Source organism: Scyliorhinus canicula, chromosome 15, assembly GCF_902713615.1.
Source record: "Scyliorhinus canicula chromosome 15, sScyCan1.1, whole genome shotgun sequence".
Taxonomy (NCBI): Eukaryota; Metazoa; Chordata; class Chondrichthyes; order Carcharhiniformes; family Scyliorhinidae; genus Scyliorhinus; species Scyliorhinus canicula.
In genome coordinates, this window is record NC_052160.1 from 55,207,883 (window position 1) to 55,229,662 (window position 21,780).

At 44.8% G+C, this 21,780-nt stretch overlaps 1 protein-coding gene across 3 annotated transcripts in view; it reads right to left on the bottom strand.

The window, feature by feature from the left end:
- card11 (caspase recruitment domain family, member 11) overlaps window positions 1–21,780 on the bottom strand; it is a 335,526-nt gene that overhangs the window by 74,903 nt on the left and 238,843 nt on the right. For all 3 annotated transcript variants that reach the window (XM_038820292.1, XM_038820291.1, XM_038820293.1), the window contains 5 exons: window positions 19,107–19,219; window positions 10,669–10,736; window positions 9,668–9,800; window positions 7,618–7,819; window positions 526–652 (listed from right to left, as the gene is read on the bottom strand). In XM_038820292.1, the coding sequence (XP_038676220.1) occupies window positions 526–652; window positions 7,618–7,819; window positions 9,668–9,800; window positions 10,669–10,736; window positions 19,107–19,219 (643 nt within the window). The remainder of the gene's footprint in view (window positions 1–525; window positions 653–7,617; window positions 7,820–9,667; window positions 9,801–10,668; window positions 10,737–19,106; window positions 19,220–21,780) is intronic.

The window sequence follows — 21,780 nt, forward strand, 5'->3', positions numbered from 1 at the left end:
ATTTAGCGATGGCTTCCACAAATATGAACCCATCATAGTGCCATCTGGGGGGAGGGGGGTCTCCCAGGCCACCAGAGACCCCCGGGTGATTGGGGACAAGGCAGGGTGGCACTCGCCCACCTTGGCACTGACAAGATGACACCTCGAGGGAGTATTTTTTGATTGGAGTATGAACAGAGAGCACCCATGAGATATTTTCGTGAAGGCTTTTCACCGGCCCCTCCTCGTGACCAATTGGGATTTTTCAGTCCATTCTTACAGGTTTTGTTCTGGTTCAGCTGCCCATATTGTGGCTGTGGAGCAGCAGGTAAAGTATTGTCAGGCTTTGTTTTGTGTTAAATATTGCTCCTGTGAAAAATATGTAAAGTGTATGGTGTTTTGAATAAACTGGCCAGGTGCAAGAGTGAAATTTCAAAGGAACATTGCTTACAAGATGGCTGTTCTCCCGCTCACCTGCTCTCTATCTCGGATTCTTGGACGTAATTAATTGCCTTGTCAATCCCTGCAGCTTGGCTAGTTGCTTACCGTCAAAGTTTGCTTTAAAGTGCAGTGTCACTGGTCCACTGCACCGTTGTAATGTCCAATGTGCTTCTTCTTTAGTAGATGTTTCCAAGGCAACACTTTGAGTTTCTCCCTTGATGCATCCTTCCAGCTTCAAAGAGAAAGAAAGATTTCAGTTGAGGCCACACTAGGGACATATTCTCCTACATCACTGGAACACAATGTTCTTTTCACCAGGTTTCCACTCTTCAAATCCAGGCCAGGTACATGAAATAGAAGCTCTATTTCTCATGGCTATTTAAGATCTTACGTGAAATGGGTTTGTACACTGTTTGTCAATCCAGGCCCATTTTCTGCAATCTGGATGTTGAGGTATTTGGGAGTCAAATGATACCGTCACCAAACAAAAGGCTGTTAACCTCAGTGTTGAAAGCTCCAGTTGTCCCAGAGTCCTATGTATAGGCCTTATGGAGGAAGCGGCTTTCAGGTTTCTGCTACTTTTTGTATAAAAAAAGTGCTTCCTGATTTCTCTCTGAAATGTACTGCCTCTAATTTTACGATTATTGTCCCTCCTTCTGGATTCCCCCACCAAAGGAAATCATTTCCCCATATTTACCCTGGTGAATTAAAAAAAATATTTTTTAAGCACCCCAGTCAGATCCCTTCTTAATTGTTTTATGTTAAAGGGAAGTTTATGTAACCTGTCCTCATAGTTTAACCCTCTATGCCAGGGGTAGGCAAACTACGGCCCGCGGGCCGCATGTGGCCCGCCAAAGGTCTTTATGCGGCCCACCAAGATCAAGTCATTAAATTTTTTTTTAAATTAAAAAAACATTTAAATTTTTTAAAATAAGGTTAATGGACTGTTGGGTTACTTACTGGTATAGGGTGGATACGTTGACTTGAGTAGGGTGATCATTGCTCGGCACAACATCGAGGGCCGAAGGGCCTGTTCTGTGCTGTACTGTTCTATGTTCTATATGAGGCACCCAGAATCATAACCGGGTGAAGTAATTATTTTACTTAATATACTATGCGGCCCTTTAAAATTGTGAATTTCTGAATGTGGCCCTTGCACGGAAAAGTTTGCCCACCCCTGCTCTATGCCCACAAACATAGACTGTAAATTGTCCACCTGGATATCATTGAGGTTAGGCACAGGAAATGAGGTTACAAATTATGATCCAAACAAAGAATCACATTCAAAAAGACCAGAAACTCAACCTAGTGCAGGTCCAAAATTAAGTTTGTCCATCCTTCTTCTTAGGAAGTCCTTCGGAATTGAGGATGACTTGCTTTCACACTAAAAATGAGTTCCCACGTGACTGAGGTGCCCAATGCGTGACCTACAGTTTCTTCGCAGGTGGGGCAGATGGTGGTTGGAGGAGCGGGTGGATGGGGCACCCAAGTTACCGTACGTTCCTTTCCCTGTCGATGCTGGTCTTCAGCATGCTTTTGGTGATGAAACCCAAGGTGTTCAGCTCATTCCCAGATACTTTTCCTCCACTTGGGTCAGTCTTGGACCAGGGTCTTGATCCATCAAGCTTGGCCCCAATCCATGTAACATCAAATAGCCCACAACAAAAACCTACTACTGAAGATGAGAACTGGAACTTATAAAATATTAATTGGACCCTTTCTAACCACACTCCAGTCATCGAGTCCAGTTGTGGGTGGGTTTAGCTCACTTGGCTAGACAGCTGGTTCATGATGTAGAGTGAGGCCAGCAGCATGAGTTCAATTCCCTAGCGGCTGATGTTATTCATGAAGGCCCTGCCTTCTGAACCTTGCCCATCTCCTGAGGTGTGGTGGCCCTCAGGTTAAATCACCACCAGGCAGCTCTCCCCCTCAAAGGGGAAAGCAGTCTATGATCATCTGGGACTATGGCGACTTTATCTTACCTTACCAGTAGTGGAGTCTTTCTTCCTCAGTTCCTGAACATTCAACTTGCAGTGATTGTGCATAATCCTTTTTCAGTCCCTAAACTGACTTGACTCAACAGAAAGGTATTTAAGGATGATAAATTTGGATTTGTAGCAATGTTGGAGCCGTGCTACAGAATCCAGTCAGTCATGTGAGAGGGTGCACAGTGCCTACCTACCATCTGGCACAGCTCAAGCAACACTCCATGCTAGGAAGGTGCGCCATAATGGCCTGCAGGCTCCCCAATTGCACATTATGACGTCAAACAGGTTTACTGGTTGATGTGATGCTTAATTTAAAAATTGGTGTGTTCAAAATGTTCACTTTCCACTCCAAAGAGCAAAATAGATCTACCGCTAGCATTATTTAGAGGGGTAGAAACCAACTTGCAGAGAAAATAATTTACAGCACCGTCTGTTATTGAAATGCCACTCACAGTACTCCGGAATGTTTCTGGATTTGGCAGGAAGTGTTGCAGCAACCACACGGAATGGACATTGACTTGTCCACACAAAGATGGTAACAGGTACGTTGACAGCACCTGTGGGTTTGCAGGATGTCAAGGAGACCGGACAGAAACTGTGGAGAGGGCAAGCTCTGCACCAGAGTCAGGCTCTTCCATGTTCCTTAACTCTGACAGGAGGCTGTCTGACAGGTCAGTCAATGTACCCAGCATCTCAGTGTGCATTCTCATCAGCGTTTTACTGTACTTTTGTCATTGCAACAAAGCCTTCATCTGAGCACTCTGCATCAGAATGTGTCTGTCACCTCATTCTCTGGAAAGCTAGCACCTGAACTATTCTTTCCCCTTGGCCTGGCTGCTTCCCACTTGTGCCCAGTGACTCACCACTACAAAGGCCTTACTAGTCTCTAAGGTACATACAGTGCCATCAACTCAACTAACCATCTGCAGCTTGCTTATTATGCCAGATAGCAGGATGAGGATGAGCTGGGAGTTGAGAAGTAATACAAGGTAATATCCTCAATGTTTCCAGCAAAGCCACAGGCTCTGGTCCGGGCCGCCCCATGATGCAGAGCACCATCTTCCCCAAAGGGCTCAGGACACATGGGGGTCCTGGTCTCCCATGATCCTACTGTGCTCCTTTCTATCGTGTGTGACCTTGTCTAACAAGAGAGAGAGCAAAATATCTGATTTTGTGGCACGGTTTTTGTTTAATGTGTTGGAGGTCTGCAGGAACTGGATATGAGATTGATAACATATGGATGTGTGAGGAGGTAAGGAAAGTATTTGGGTGGTCAGTGTGAAACCTGAATGCCAGGGATCACTGCTGGGTTGGTGATGGGGATGTATTGAGAAACATGAGCAGCTGATGGAGTGTTGGGTCGGAGATGTCATGTGAAGACACACTCGCTGACCTTGACCACGGAGTGAGATCATTAAACTCTTTCCTGTTCTGCTATCAGGTAATTTGGACTAGACTCCAAGCATTAACCCCCTTGCCCAGTTTTCCCATTCTCATCAGAAGGTGGTCCTTGAGGGCCTCATGGCCCGTTTGAAAACATAGTCCCTTCCCTCTCTCGCTTCACCACTTGTGGCTCCAATTCAGAAGCCATGAAACCTAAGAGCCCTCTTTCTTCCATGGGGCAGCGCCTACATGAAGTCTGTGACAGCACAAGCAGCCAGAAACAGCTCTTCCACGGAGTGCAGTTCCCTTTAAGAGGAACAGACTGCCTTCAAGAGAGGCAGATGGCCTGCACCATGTCCCATCAGTGCAAACTGCTTGGCCCTCTGCTGAGCGCACAGGCAACCAGCAGTACATGCCTCACTTGTAGTAACGCAACAATCGGATAAGTGAGAAGGCAGCACTAAGCTTGTGTGTTGCCTACCTCAGAGGCAACAGTCATGAAGTGTGACCCCTGCACTAAAAATGAGCCATAATTAATTTTCAGTCCCATCTCTCTAGGAGGACTGACAACATCAGTTTTTCTTATGTTAAAAAAGACCACCGGATGGTGGAAGGACAATATGATCTACTGTTGCTATGGTAATAAATATTAAGGACAATTGCCTCAGTGTCTCAAGGGGCCTTTTCCCAAGCCTAGCAAGTTGTCTGGTAGGACTGCCTGTAAATGGAATTTTAATTCCACAAATAAGATTTTCAGCCCCTGAATACAAAAAAAAACTTACAGCACCATCCCTATCTTAAAGCCTGTCATTCAAGATTAATTAAGGCTGCTTTATAAATTCCTGAGTGATTTAAGGTCTTTTGTAAAGGTTAATTCTCTTCTAATTAATAATTCTATAGCGAGCTGCAGATAATTATTTCTATTATATAACACACTTTCTGAAATACAAATGTTTACACTGAAGGAAAGAAATTAGAAATCTAATTAGTGTCTTCAGAATTTTAAGGGTCAAGATGAACTGCACACGATTGGCATGTTGACCTAATCATGAACTCTACCACAATACAGCCTCAACCTTAGAAGGCAGAAATTGAACAGATTAAATTTATCTACTTTATATAGGGAAGATGCGAAATCCATAACGAGGAGCTGTAAATATTAAAGAATCATTAAAGTCGTCATAGTCCCAGATGACCATAGGCTGTTCTCGCCTTTGAGGGAGAGCTGACTGGTGGTGATTCAACCTGAGGGTCACCACACCTCAGCCGAGGGGCAAGGTTGAGAAGGCGGACCTTCATGACTAACCTCAGCCGGTACGCGTCATTCAAATTTCTAGTAAAAACTTCAGGGGAAACATCTTTCTTCGAGACTGGTTACAATATGGAACTTGCTACCACTTGGAGTGCTTGAGGCAAGTAGGGTGAAATGTATATGGGAGAAGCCAGATAAACACAGGAGGAAGGAGGGAATAGGTTATGTTGATGGGATTAGGTAAAGAGGTTGGGAGGAGGCTTATGCAGAGCATAAATACTGTCCTGGGCCAGTTGGGCTGAGTGGCCTGTTTCTGCGCTGCATATTTTCAGTAATTTTCTGTAAACTGGTGGACATGCGGAACAGGCCATTCCGAGAAACAGTAGACACAAATATTGTTGGCAAAATCTGGATCAGTGATCGCACTGGAGGAGTAGGAGTGATAAACTGGGGTATGATATTTTCTGAAGCACAGGAACAGTGAGTTAGTGCATCCTACCCGATACATTTCCTTTCTTCAAATAAGAAAAGTTAAGTTGTTGAGATGGACTAGATTAGCTGTTTCACCATTAACATATCGAGGCCAGGATTTTCCGGCCCTGTCAAGGCGGACTCGCCCCGGGAGGGCGTCGCGGTAGCACAGTGGTTAGCATTGCTGCCACAGCACCAGGGATCCAGGTTTGATTCCGGCCTTGGATGACTGTGTGGAGTTTGCACTTTCTTCGGGTATCTGCGTGGGTTTTGTCCGGGTGCTCTGGATTCCTCCCAGTCTAAAAATGTGCAGGTTAGAATCATAGAATTTACAGTACAGAAGCAGGCCATTCGGCCCATCAAGTCTGAACCAGCTCTTGGAAAGAGCACCCTACTTAAGCCCACACCTCTACCCTATCCCTGTAACCCAGCATCCCCGCCTAGCTTATGGAAAATTTACTATGGCCAATCCACCTAACCCGCACATCTCTGGACTGTGGGAGGAAACCAGAGCACCCAAAGAAACCCACGCAGACACGGGGAGAACATGCAGACTCCGCACAGTCACCCAAGCTGAGAATCGAACCTGGGACCCTGGAGCTGTGAAGCAACTGTGCTAACCACTGTGCTAACATGCCACACATTAGAAATATTGGTCATAAGAAAAATTGCCCCTTAGTGTCTAGGGGTGTGGAGGGATTCTACTAGGTGAAACATGGCCACCCAGCCAGAAGTCCAGTCACTTTCGGTGGGACTGAATGATCCCATTGGGGCTGGAAAACCTTGCCCCAAGTCATTTCAGAGTTCCACCTTTCAATGCATTTGGAGGATAATATAGAATCATGGAATCAAACAACAAAGCAGGAGGCCATTCATTCCATTGTGCCTGTGTTAGATCTTTGAAAGAAATATCCAATTGCTGCTACTCCCCTTATTTTATTCCATAGCCTGACAAATTTCTCCTTTTCAAGAATATATTCAATTCCATTCTGAAAATTAATGTTAAATCTGCTTTCATCCTCTCTAGCAGTGTTCCAGATTATAACAAGCTGCTGGATAGAAGAAATTCTCCTCACTTCCCCTGCATTTCTTTTGCCATGACGAGAAAACAAAAATTGCTGAGACCCAGCATAAGAAATGAAATTAAAGTCCAAATTCAATGAGCATTTTGATGAGGCTTGAAAGTATACAGGACCATCATTCTGTGAAGATTTGATTAGCAACTTTCATGTCCTCAAAATGTCCCAAGGCATTTTGTATACTTTTGAAACTCTTCGCAATATTGTCACTGTTGTTGGGCAGGCAAACGTGGTTGTCTATTGTGCATAGCAAGAGTGCATAAATGGAGTGGTGAGATGTTCCTGTTTGAGGGATGAATGTTGACCAGGTCACCTCGAGTACCTCTTGCTCTTTTAAGAGGAATAGGAGACTGATGTGGCTTCACATCCAAAATGCACCTCTGGTAATGTGGCAGTCCCCTCGTGTTGGTGTCAGCCGAGAATAGGTATTCAAGTTCTTGAACATCAAACATTCTGAATCAGAGGCAGATGTGCTAAACACCGAGCCAAGCTTGTACTCGAGTGTCCAAACATAGATTGAATTTGGAGATGTTTTAGGCAGTGGTGCCTGTTGATTTAAGCTTATTTCAACTTCTGAAATGCATCTGGTTAAAATTCTTTTGACCTTCATTATACAGGTCTCAGCGTTGCCAGTTTCTTGTAATACAAGTGATTTGTTTCAATTTACATTTGCTTGCAAAATGGTCAGTGACTTGTATCTGTTATCAGACAGTTTATAATCAATCCCACACCATCATGTACCTATCAATAAGGATGCAACAGCATGAGAATAACCACTTACACTTTGTCAGAGATCTCAGATTGCTTCTCGGGTTTTCAATCAGGCGGGCACTTGATTATCTATACAGTTTTCAAAATGTACTCTCATTTTCCATTTTAGATAGACACAATCAATGTTCTCAATACTGACACCAGTGTGAATTAGCATTTATATCAGTCAATTTCCTTTTTTCCTCTATCAGCCAGTGGAACAACATTTTCAAACCTTGCCATATCCTCGATGGCTCAGCACGACGAATCTTACCAAGATCAGTTGGTGTCCTTCCTTCAGCCCAGCCTTTTCTGCAGCAGAACCCAGCTGTACTGTTTGAATGAAAAGGCCTCTCTCGTTTCCACCCACAACGGAGATTTCGGTCACCAGGTTGTCACCATTGAGTGTTGTGTGCAGCATATGTTTCAAAGGGTTACTGATCTGGGTGGCTGAGGTCACAGAAGGACGAAAGGGTCTACAGAGATACCACAGAAGAAAAATAATCAAGAGCACTGAGAGTGTTGCAGAGAGGTGTTCATAATAATGAGGGGTGGAGACAGGCGAGATAGAAACCATAGCCCTCGGCAGAAGGATCGAAACTAGAGTACACCGACTTAATGTGTTCGGCAGAAGAACCAATGGGACATAAGGAAACCCCTGTTTAGGCAGCGAGGGGTCAGGATATGGAACGCGCTGCCTGACAGTGCGGTTGAGGTAGTTGCCTTTATGGTTTTCAAAAGGGATTTTGGCTAACCCCGTGAATGAAAAAAAAATTGCTGGTTACAGGAAATGGTGGGGGAAGCGGGACGAGTTAAGTTGCCCTTGCAGAAAGCTGGCATGGACAGGATGGGCTGAATGGCCTAATTTTGTGCTGTAACCATTCTATGATTCAAAATGCAGACAAAAAGATAGGTAATTCACAAAGATTATTATTTGTGAAGCTGTAAGCTAATAAGAGTTTGTGATAAGGGTTTATTTACCAGCTAATTATCAAATAAAACTGCGATCTCTATCGCTGCCTCCCATTAAAATTCCTGGTCGGGGGAGTGAATTTTGAACGTTGATCATTCGGTAATAAATGGATAATAATGAATTGACAATACATTTAACATCTCTTCTGATTTTCTTTTATCTTGTGTCTTGGGAGCCGTAGCATTTGACTAACAGTTTACTGCCTCACTCAAAGGGCAGCAGATTCAACAATGCATTATTCATTCAGTGCTGTACTCTGCTCAACATTCTCACACTGGATTTTATAGGGCTGTGATGGCTCTGCCCACCAGCTGGAAAGTCAGGGTCAACCCTGCCTTACCTGGAACACTCTCTCTCTCTCTCCCCCCCCCCCCCCCCCAACCCAATTTTAAGTGCAGCAAACAATTAATTACCTACTCGTCAGCCAATCGGATAATCAGCAGCCCGATAGTCTGACTGGGAGTGGTGATCCGCAATCAGGCAGGACCAGCAACAATGGTGGATTGGCCCGGTACCTATATAAGTGAGCTCACTTGAGGCCAGAAAGGCAGTCCCTCGTGTTATGGCAGGGCCATTTGTGAGGTATGGGGAGTGCTTCCATGGGGGTGTCCCTTACCACTGGGGAGAGGGCAGGCGGGCCAAAACCAGTGGGCGACCACACCTCCCCAGTCCCGCCAGGAGGCCACCAGGGTTTACCTGGCACTCTCCTCATGTAGCGGGAAGTGGCCATTAAGTGGCCCATAACTGGCTTCAACTGGCCCCAGGGTAATAATAGTAATTATCGCTTATTGTCACAAGTCGGCTTCAATGAAGTTACTGTGAAAAACCCCTAGTCGCCACATTCCGGCGCCTGTTCGGGGAGACCGGTACAGGAAGGAGAGCTGTCTGCGAGATCTGCTGATAAAATGCCAGCCACCCTGCACCATCACATGTGATCTTTCACCCCCCCCCCCTCCCCCGTATCCCAGTACTCTCCACTGGGCTCCATAAAACCCCGGCACAAGAGAAGGAGAGTGCTACCAATTGAATCAAACTGACGGATAGAAAATCAATGCTAGATCACTGGTATTTCTCGCACACGATCTTCAGCCTCAGTTACAGTGCGGTGGATCTTGACTTTGTGCGACAGCATTGAACAGTTGATAGCGGGTTAGCAGCCCGTTTTCCATCTCCCCTCACTTTTATTTGTATTGACTTCAATGGAGATGAAAATGGAGAAAGATGTTAAATGGCCTGTCGATTTGCTTTACTTACACGTTCCAACAAAGCCAAAATTACTCCCAGTGAATTTAACCAAAGATGTGCCACCGCATTGAGTAGATGTGCTCAGAATACTTTTTAAAACTCATACCTTTCCAATGAAAACTTCCTGAATATGGAGTTCATATGCTCTAATTCACACGAATCTAAAGCTTCGGATTGATGTGACGATGATGACGAGTGGATGGAAGGTGGTCCGTGAGAGATCCTATCTGGATATTCGTCTGGTTAACAACACAAGGCTAATTAGTAGTTTGTCAATATGGCAGAGCTGAGCTGAAACTAGAAACATTGGAACTGGAGACAGCCATTCAGCCCCTCAAACCTGCTGCCCATTCAAATAGGATGATTGACATCTTGACTCCACCTGCCAGGTGTTGTTCCAGAACATTTAATAATCTTGCCTCATAAAAACCTATCAAGTTCAGTTTTGGAATTGTCCATGGGCCCAAAGTCAAAAGAGCTTTTTGGGGGCAACTTCCAAGAACGTTTGTGCCAGTAAGTGCTTCATGACATCATTTCTGAAAGGCCTATCTCTAAGTTTAAGGTTATTCCCCCTGCTTCTGTACTCCTCCACTAGAAGAGCACTTTCCTTCTATCTACTCCATCAATTGCTTTAATCATCTTCAATCACTTCAATTAGGTCAGCTTTATTCTTCAATCAGAAGAATAAATTCTGTTCTTCAAAGAAATACAAGTCTCGTCTAAATGACATCATAACTCAGCTGTTTTACCCAGGTATCAAGGTGGTAAGACTGAGCTGAAATTTCTCCCAAGCTCTTTCTGAGCTATGATGCCCAGAACTGAGTCTCAGCAGAACATTATATAACTGAAAATTATATCAGCCACGATCTTATCAAATGGCGGAGCAGACTTGAGGGGCTGAATTTCCTATCCTTGCAATTAATTTGTATGTTTGCATATACGTGCGTAATATAACTTCCACCCACCCCCAGTCACCCTGAACTTGCAGATCGTGTACTCCTTCCCTCCCTCTCTAACTCCAAATTGAATTCATGAATGTATTATCAGTGCTTGGTGCTATCAGTCTACGCTTCACTAATACGAAAATTAGTCAAAATATAAATTTACCATCTGTTTCCAATTGCATGGCATCAAAGGTGTAACAGCAGATGCTATCATTGTCCTCCTCTGTAATACTGTCAAAAACAGAACAACAAGTAACAGCTGAGGAAACAAGGGAAAACAAAGAACCAGCAGTGCCATAGTCAGTGTTGTACCTGGCACTCATCTACATCATCACTATCATTGTTATTAATGTTATATGGAACAGTGCCATTATCATCACAACGTCACATCAAAGTCAGTCATGTCCAGTTACCAATTCACCATGCACTAAAACTTAGCTAGTAGGCTGAAAAAGAAAGGTTGGAGCTGTCCCCTTGCCATCCCCTCCCGGTACTTACGCCAACCTCCTCCCACATCCACCCCCAAAACAAGATTCACCTGCCGACCATCTGCCTGGGGTAACCAACTGGCTGATGTTTCTCCCTAGGGAACTGGTGAGCTATAACAGGTAGGCCTTTTGTTCACCCCTCACAGTTCCTCGACCAAGTGTTCACAAGGCCTGAGCCTGAAAGTGTTTTGGGCCTCCTAATAGCGTCATTGGATGAGTGCACGGCCAATTTCACATATTTGTGGTGCCCAAATCAAATGTCTCTTTCACAGCGGTTCATGAAATGACGAGAGACTGAAATGGAGAAACAATGAAGATATTGAAGGAAAGAAAATCGTCATACCTTGAAGGACTCTGAAAAGGACCCTGAATCCTTTTTGTAATTCAACCAAAATAGGAAGTTTGTAAATCAAATTGGGCAGAATTTAACTTCCCCCTCATCGCGAGTTGGAGGTGGGGCATTTAATTGGATCCACTGCGAGCAACTGCTCTGACCTTGCTGCTGACCTACGCCCCTTCATCTATGAACCTCACCCCACAATCCTTCTCCCTGGCTTGGTCCCTCGGCAATCCTGGGCCTCAGGTAAGAGCATTACAGCCAGCATCTCCCTGTGGCATTGCTGAGCAATGAAGAGCTGCCAGCTCTGACTGGCTAGCAACAGTCAGCGGGCAAGGTACTAGATCCAGGGGAAGGCCCACTGCTGCCCAATTAAGTGCCTGAATTGCAGTTAATGCAACGGACCTTCCTGAAGAGGCAATGTGGAGCTATTGCCAGATTGCCAACCAGCGAGCGAGTGACCGTCGTCTTCACTGAATTACGCCCATTGATTCTCCATAAAGTCCGATATCACTAATTGATAAGATCAGAAAAAACATGACCACCATTCAAACAAAATGGGATTGATGAATAACATACTATAAAAATTGTTAGAGGATGAGTTCAACCTTAGGGTCAACTCAAACTTTGCTCTCAAGGTTAATGAGATCATCCAAAACCCTCAATTGGGTCACTCCTTTACAACCTGATCACAGTCATCCAGGATCATATTTTACTCTACACATCCAACTAACTCATTAGGTTTGCCCTGAGGCAGCAAGGCCAAGCAGCGTACAAGTGCCAATGATATTGTTTGACAGCTCACTTAATTCATTATCAAAATATTTTGGCAAATGCTTCTTTTGGAGTGGATGGAAAGAGAACTGTGTATAGTTATAGATTTATTTTCAGATCCTGATGCGCTGATGGAGTGACAGGTAGAAGATCAGTCAGGCTACCTGCGGTCAGAAGATGTGGCATTTCCAATTATTGTGTTAATTAATGACTGGGAAACCAGAAATGCTGATGGAATATCTTGCCATCACTCACTGTCACAGTTAAAGCATGACTAATGAGGACTGGGAAATGGGCATGATCGGGGTTCCTTCGGCAGCACCTTCCAAACCCACAACCACTACCATCGAGAAGGACAAGAGCAGCAGATACTTGGGAACCCCATCACTTGGAGGTTCCCATCCAAGTCACTCACCATCCTGACATGGAAAAATATCGCCGTTCCTTCACTGTCGCTGGGTCAAAATCCTGGAACTCTTTCCCTAACAGCATTATTAACAACTCCCTAACAACACCTCTGGGACTGCTGAGGTTCAAGAAGGTAGCTCGCCACCACCTTCTGAAGGTCAATTAGGGATGGGCAATCAATGCTGGCCGAGACAGTGATGCCTACTAGGGCACCTATTGTCCATTGGACAGTGCCTCAGCAAGGATTCAACCTCTTCAGTGGAGTAGGAAAAAAGGGTGGGCGAACTGGAACCAAAAACTGGAACAAAAGCATCTATTTTTCGTCGATTTTTCACTACTTCACGGATAAATATTACAAGTAGCACTGATGGAATATTGTACCACAATAAAAACCTAGCACAACAGCAATGTTTTCTTCAGCATGAAAGCTTCTTCTTGCTTTGTATCATCACAAGGGTCAGAACAAATGACAGCTTTTTCCTGCTATATATCGAACCCATCTCACTCAGTTTAGAAGCACCATGGAGACAAATTCATTGACTTTCACATCAGATGGCATAAAAACAAACTATCTCTCACACAGGTACATAGGCTCAAAGGCAGAGGTGATGCAGGAGAGGTGGGATCATAAGTACAGCAATGATTTTGAGGCCAGCCAACGTAACCAGCAAGTCCCGTGGCCCGACCTTGGTCTCCATCAGGTTATGAGCTGCAGGTCTGTGCGGTTCCCAGCTTCAGACTGAGTAAGGTGCACTCCCCAGATCAGTCCCTTTCCTGCCAAGTCAGTCAAATATCACATTCACCTCAAATCCTCACTTTGCTCTGGTCCCCTGTCCAACCTCTAGTACCACCCCCCCCCCCCCCCCCCCCCCCCCCCACCCCCACCCAACAAGCAGCTCTGCCGCGGCAAAGGCTGCACACTCAGGTTTATAGGACATATATTCGAATATTGACTGGAAAAGATATAGTTCAAGTACATTGGATGGGTCGTTCTTTATACAATGTGTGCAGGAGGGTTTTCTGACACAATATGTTGACAGGCCAACAAGAGGTGAGGCCACTTTGGATTTGGTTTTGGGTAATGAACCAGGCCAGGAGTTAGATCTGGAGGTAGGTGAACACTTTGAAGACAGTGACCACAATTCGGTGACCTTTACATTAGTGATGGAAAGGGATAAGTATACCCCGCAGGGCAAGAGTTATAGCTGGGGGAAGGGCAATTATGATGCCATCAGACATGACTTAGGATGTGTAGGTTGGAGAAGTAGGCTGCAAGGGTTGGGCACACTGGATATGTGGAGCTTGTTCAAGGAACAGATATTGCGTGTTCTTGATCAGTACGTACCAGTCAGACAGGGAGGAAAGGGTAGAGCGAGGGAACCGTGGTTTACCAAAGAAGTGGAATCTCTTGTTAAGAGGAAAAAGGAGGCCTATGTGAAGATGAGGCGTGAGGTTTCAGTTGGGGCGCTTGATAGTTACAGGGAAGCGAGGAAGGATCTAAAGAGAGAGCTAAGACGAGCAAGGAGGGGACATGAGAAGTCTTTGGCAGGTAGGACCAAGGAAAACCCAAAAGCTTTCTATAGGTCTGTCAGGAATAAAAGTCAGGGGACCAAATTTGCACCTCAATATGCCAACATCTTCATGCACAAGTTTGAACAGGACTTCCTCACCACACAGGACTTTCAACCGATGCTATACACTAGATACATCGATGACATTTTTTTCCTTTGGACCCACGGCGAGACATCACTGAAACGACTACACGATGACATCAATAAGTTCCATCCCACCATCAAACTCACCATGGACTATTCTCCAAATTCAGTTCCATTCTTGGACACACTCGTCTCCATCAAGGACGGTCACCTCAGCACCTCGCTTTACCGCAAGCCCACAGATAATCTCACGATGCTCCACTTCTCCAGCTTTCACCCGAAACACATTAAAGAAGCCATCCCCTATGGACAAGCCCTCCGTATACACAGGATCTGCTCAGACAAGGAGGAGCGCAACAGACACCTACAGATGCTGAAAGATGCCCTCGTACGAACGGGATATGGCGCTCGACTCATTGATCGACAGTTCCACCGCGCCACAGCAAAAAACCGCACCGACCTCCTCAGAAGACAAACACGGGACACCACTGACAGAGTACCCTTCGTCGTCCAGTACTTTCCTGGGGCGGAGAAACTACGACATCTTCTTCGCAGCCTCCAACACATCATCAGCGAGGATGGACATCTTGCCAAGGTCATCCCCACACCCCCACTACTGGCCTTCAAACAACCGCGCAACCTCAAACAAACCATTGTTTGCAGCAAATTACCCAGCCTTCAGAACAGCAACCACAACACCACAAAACCCTGCCAGGGTAATCTCTGCAAGACATGCCAGATCATCGACATGGACACCACCATTACACGTGGAAACACCACCCACCAGGTACGCGGCGCATACTCGTGCGACTCGACCAATGTAGTCTACCTCATACGCTGCAGGAAAGGATGTCCCGAAGCGTGGTACATTGGCGAGACCATGCAGACACTGCGACAACGAATAAACGGGCATCGTGCGACTATCAACAGGCAGGACTGTTCCCTTCCAGTTGGGGAACACTTCAGCAGTCAAGGACATTCAGCCTCTGATCTCCGGGTCAGCATTCTACAAGGAGGCCTTCAGGAGACGCGGCAACGCAAAATTGCTGAGCAAAAACTTATAGCTAAGTTCCGCACGCATGAATGCGGACTCAACCGGGATCTGGGATTCATGTCGCATTACATTCGGCCCCCACCAACAAGCCTGGACTTGCAGAGGCCTACCGACTGAACTGGCTTGGGACAATTCACACCTCTTTAACCTGGAGTTACCTCTCTCTCTGCATCTTTGATGATTTGATTGCCTGCAGGTGCTCGCATTCCGGGGCATCTCTGACTGTGTCTATATAAACATTTCTGGAACAAGCCTTTCCATTCACCTGAAGAAGGAGCCGTGCTCCGAAAGCTCGTGTTTGAAACAAACCTGTTGGACTTTAACCTGGTGTTGTAAGACTTCTTACTGTGCTCACCCCAGTCCAACGCCGGCATCTCCACATCAGGAATAAAAGAATGACTAGGGTAAGAGTAGGGCCAGTCAAGGACAGTGGTGGGAAGTTGTGTGTGGAGGCTGAGGAGATAAGCGAGATACTAAATGAATACTTTTCGTCAGTATTCACTCAGGAAAAAGATAATATTGTGGAGGAGAATGCTGAGACCCAGGCTATTATTAGAATAGATGGCATTGAGGTGCGTAGGGAAGAAGTGTTGGCAATTCTGGACAAGGTGAAAATAGATAAGTCCCCGGGGCCTGATGGGATTTATCCTAGGATTCTCTGGGAAGCCAGGGAAGAGATTGCTGAGCCTTTGGCTTTGATTTTTAGGTCATTATTGGCTACAGGAATAGTGCCAGAGGACTGGAGGATAGCAAATGTGGTCCCTTTGTTCAAGAAGGGGAGTAGAGATAACCCTGGTAACTATAGTCCGGTGAGCCTAACGTCTGTGGTGGGTAAAGTCTTGGAGAGGATTATAAAAGATATGATTTATAATCATCTAGATAGGAATAATATGATTAGGGATAGTCAGCATGGTTTTGTGAAGGGTAGGTCATGCCTCACAAACCTTATTAAGTTCTTTGAGAAGGTGACTGAACAGGTGGACGAGGGTAGAGCAGTTGATGTGGTGTATATGGATTTCAGTAAAGCGTTTGATAAGGTTCCCCACGGTCGGCTATTGCAGAAAATACAGAGGCTGGGGATTGAGGGTGATTTTGAGATGTGGATCAGAAATTGGCTAGTTGAAAGAAGACAGAGAGTGGTGGTTGATGGGAAATGTTCAGAATGGAGTTCAGTTACGAGTGGCGTACCACAAGGATCTGTTCTGGGGCCGTTGCTGTTTGTCATTTTTATAAATGACCTAGAGGAGGGCACGGAAGGATGGGTGAGTAAATTTGCAGACGACACTAAAGTCGGTGGAGTTGTAGACAGTGCGTAAGGATGTTGCAGTTTACAGAGGGACATAGATAAGCTGCAGAGCTGGGCTGAGAGGTGGCAAATGGAGTTTAATGTGGAGAAGTGTGAGGTGATTCACTTTGGAAAGAATAACAGGAATGAGGAATATTTGGCTAATGGTAAAATTCTTGGTAGTGTGGATGAGCAGAGGGATCTCGGTGTCCATGTACATAGATCCCTGAAAGTTGCCACCCAGGTTGATAGGGTTGTGAAGAAGGCCTATGGTGTGATGGAGATTTACCAGGATGTTGCCTGGTATGGAGGGAAAATCTTATGAGGAAAGGCTGATGGACTTGAGGTTGTTTTCGTTAGAGAGAAGAAGGTTAAGAGGTGACCTAATAGAGGCATACAAAATGATCAGAGGGTTAGATAGGGTGGACAGCGAGAGCCTTCTCCCGCGGATGGAGGTGGCTAGCACGAGGGGACATAGCCTTAAATTGAGGGGTAATAGATATAGGACAGAGGTCAGAGGTGGGGTTTTTTACGCAAAGAGTGGTGAGGCCGTGGAATGCCCTACCTGCAACAGTAGTGAACTCGCCAACATTGAGGGCATTTAAAAGTTTATTGGATACGCATATGGATGATAAGGGCATAGTGTAGGTTAGATGGCCTTTAGTTTTTTCCATGTCGGTGCAACATCGAGGGCCGAAAGGCCTGTACTGCGCTGTATCGTTCTATGTTCTATATATGAAGTTGCAACTAATGTGCGAACTCCCATGAAGCTTCATGAGCACAGTCTGGCACAATTTACAAGAGATACTGGCAAACATTTACAATAGGCAATGCAGGTTACAGACTAAGCCAGTTTCCTGAAAAATTACCTGTATTTCTTCAAATGAGGACTGTGGAATGGGGGAAAAAAATCAACACAAGACCAGATGATTCAGCAAAAGAGGAAAATATAATCATTACTCAAAATGAAAGACCAGCTATTTTGAAATGAACATGTATCAGGTGATGCAGTGGGTTAGTGTAGTATCCTTCCGCACCTGAAAATTGAGTATGAATTCAGATGGGGTGCACGCCCCCTCTTCACTGCCTGTCAGGATCCTACTTGAACAGAATGGGTACACAGCCTCAGCTCATTTGTGTATGACACTAACCGGTAATTCAGAACAAAACATCTCTAAATTGGCATTCAATGCTTTGTACCACAAAGGGGTGTCACACTGGAACTGTGGAAGCAGCTCATCTCAGCTTAAGTGAAAGGCACATTTGTTGAGGTGAGAGAGGGAGCATTCATCTGCATCTAACCACGCTGCACGAACCTTGGGACTACTTGATCCTGACACCGAATAACAAAAAAAAATGGATAAAGTCTTTCATTCCCCAACCTTGACAACTGCAATATTCATTACAATGACAATGAAACAAAAAAAAAATCATCTCATTACAGATTGAATGGTCAGGAAAAAATATGAGCAGAAATACAAAATCTAATTATTATTTATTATTGTACACTTGACAATGAAAACCAAACACAATAATTTACTGATCGGCACGAAAGTGAACACAAGGAAATTGTGAAGAGGCAACCAGACACGTTTAGATGAATTTTCAGCAGAAGAATGTATCCAAACCTGACAGTGAAGTTCAGCTTGCAACTAAGCTCGATAAACAATCCTTCAATGCATAATTAACAGGGATTCATAAAAGGCAGATCAATTAAAATATATTTTTTCATGCCAAATCTGAGGGAAAGGTTGTTTTTTTGTCATGGCATTTAATTATTCTATTTTCTAATGTGTGTATTAATATTGAGTTCAAGTTAAGGGATGCCAATAGTCTCCTGAAGAGCAGTGTTTTTGATGGCACCGGGCTGTTAAATCCACTTAGTGACACAGCTCAAAGTTTAGAAGAATAATCTACTGTAGCAGGCCAGTGGTAGCACATTCATTAATTCTGTCAAGTCATTAAAAAATATATATAATTTAGTTCGCTTGGGAGGAAGGTCTAAGTGCACCATGCAGAATATCACCAAGATTTCAACATTAAGAGAAACATGCAGCTAAATCAGGATTTGGGAATTGGGTGGGATGAATCTTGGATTTTAAAATGCTTGCTTGTAGGGCGAAGTGATGACTATGGAAAGTGATGTTTCAGGGAGGCGAGGAGTTCTAAGGTTCTATGAAAGAAAGGTAATGTACAACAATCTGAGAAACCAAAAGTGTTGGTAAAGGGTCAAATAATGTTCAAAAGATCTTGGAGCATGAGAAAGATGGAGTAAATAAGGAAAAGTGCAAAGAATTATACGTGGTCTTGTCAGCTTTTTGGGGAAACTGGAACATCCCTTTCCAATTAGTAACTCTGTGGCCAGTGTCGAAGCGATCCAAGATAGTGTACAGTTGTAGTACCAGCTCCATTTGTGTGTAGCGAGGATACTTAAGGGCGTGTATCTCTTGTGGTTTTATGGTCCTCCTCACAATTTGAATGTGATTGGATATATGATGGCAGTCATGCACCTGTACCATTTAGCAGGGACAATCTGCGTAAAATTATGATGCGCTGCGATTTCACTTGCCACCTTTTTATAATAATGGCATGTCTCTTACCTTCTGTGTGGCAACTCCCGGTCTTCTTCTCTCGTCCTCCGTAGAATTGAATCATTGCAAGGTGGTTCAGGAGTAGTAGACATGACACTGGGGAATCGGGGTCTCAATGTTTGCTGTAACACAAAGAACAGACTGTGTAAATTTTCTGAATTACGCTGTTTAATCATGAATGCATCACTGCTTCTGGAAGGCTGCGCAGTCTTTATTTAAAATAAAATGTTTGTTCTTTTTATTACATTGTTTAAAGAATACTTGACTAATGGGAACATTTTTTTTCAAAGAAATTATTTCTGGCTCATGGTTAAATACAACAATAATGACTTGCACTTTAAAATAATAATGTGTCCCAGAGTGATAATAAGTCAGCAAACCAGCAGGGTCAAGGTTTGATATCTAGTTGTTTAGTTTTTGGCATGTTAGCTAATCTCAGATAGATTCAGGTGACAGGATTGCAGTCGGAAGTGTTGCCAGAATACTGAGAAGATACGTAATTCACCAGATCTCTTGCCCCTGGTCATTAACCATAGACTTCTCTGCTAGAAAGTGTTTGTGCGCAGCTGTCAGGCGCCTCTCTGGTGCTCCTCAACCAAAATATCCTACTGACACTCCAAGCAGACACAATGAAGAATGAATGTTTAGGTGAGATACAAATGACACAATAAAAATGTGCCACATAGACACACGGGTAGCATGTTGCCAGTGAGTACATGTGCTGACTTTTTCTTTAATTGGGACAGGCATTCGTGCCACAATATGGATGTTGAGTGAATTCATTTGAAATGGACCAATTCAGATAACGCCAAGACCTTGATTGAGTGGAATTCCCATCTCTTCAGCAATGACTGAAGTGGGTTCATTATCATCATGAATGCTCTGCCCAAAGTCAAGTCCTTCGATCATAGTCGTTTGTCTTTCCATGTCTCTCATAATTGGGCCAGTCTTTTCATTTCCCAATAACTTCCTCCAACTTTCAAGCCATCAAACATTGATATTCTTTTCCTCTTTTTTCCTTGAAATCTTCTCTTCATGATGTATCTCTCAAGTCCGTTTCTTCTTAATGTGTGCTCTATCCAGACTCTCTGGGTAGCATTTAGTGCAGCTTGTAAGAGCAGGAAATGTGGCAGGTGGGGTTTAGTTAGGCGAAAGCCAAAATCTTGGCTTCCTGACAGTGGGTTGAGTGTCTGAGGTAAAGTGGGTGGCTTGTCAGCAGCAGAGTGGCCAACACACTGCCCGGTGGCAGGATCCTATTTACCATTCATTTGCATACCATGAGTACACATTAATTGTGAAGCACACCAAATTAAGTCTTACCTTCAAGATTAAGTCAGCGGTACATGGGAAACTTGTGTCTCCTGTATCATGATAGATTAAAGATGCCATGCATCTGGCAAGGTTGTTTAACCTTTGGACTCGAGGTGAGGTTGCTGTGGGCCACCATTGCAGAGATGTTGTCCTGTGCATCCAAGAGCAGCAGCTGCACCACACATTGCATTTCTACAGTCAGGGAAAGGCCCTCGAGTTTGAAGCAGGGCAGGCCGGCTGCAGAGAAGGCAGGTCAATGGTCTCTGACGAGAGAGTCAAGGGAAAGTGAAGGCAGGTGAAGGATGATGGACCAATGCTCCAGGATGATGGTGGGAGCTTTCAGGGCGAGGGTGAGAAATGGAAGGTTGTGGGTCAATGGCTCTGAATCAGTGATGATGTTAGATGTTCCAGGATGACTGGGGGAAGGAACAAAGTAATATTGTGGGGTGGAGGTCCTGCAAGGAAATGTAGCTCTGAGATCAGCTCTTTGTGGGAGGAGGCCACTGTGGGATGGGACTAGTTCTGGATGTGGCTAATGGGAGGGTCATGCATTCCCATTCGTCAACTGCAGCCTAAGAATGAAGGCCTTGTCAATAGAGCCTGCCTGCCTTATTCACATAGTTCACTTTGTGGATTTACAATGCGTGTCATACACCCAAGCCTTTAATTCCAACCTCAGGTGTTGGAGTAGAGGTTTCAGCAGAGGAGGGCCTTGGCCGCACAACAGCAGAGGCCACATGACCATTGGCCGGTACTAGTTGAGGAGGAGTGAGGTCAGGAGCAACCCATGTAGAGCCATCTTCATGGCTGAAGCGGAAGAGCATTGGCACTTCAGCATGTGTTCAGAACGCACACCTACTACCTCCAGATACATATGTATGACAAGCAATGTCAGAGATGGCTAAGGCTTTCCTGGGAAGTGCTTACTGACTTGTGCACACTTCTACAACAAGATCTGCAGCCCCGTGTCTTTGGAGGGAACCCAATGCCAGTTACCCTCAAGGTATCTGCAGCCCTAAACTTCTATGCACATCAGGGCTTCATGAGGGACATGTGTAATATTTCCCAGACTGCAACATATAGGTTCAATACAGGAGCCAACAAATTCATCAGATTCTCAACAAATGCTGCTTCAGCAATTACCTTAGCAGCCATTGTGGGGTTCCCAAAAGTATGGGGTGGAATCAACGGCATACATGTGACTATTGGGCCTCCCTGGGGTCAGCCAGCTGGGGACAGCTAGCTAAATTTATTAAGGCTTTCACACCCTTAACCGTTAAGTAGTCTATGATACTGGAAATTAATTATACTGGTGTGTGCTTATTTCCCAGGCAGCTCTCATGACACATGCATGCTCAAGGAACCCCCAGCT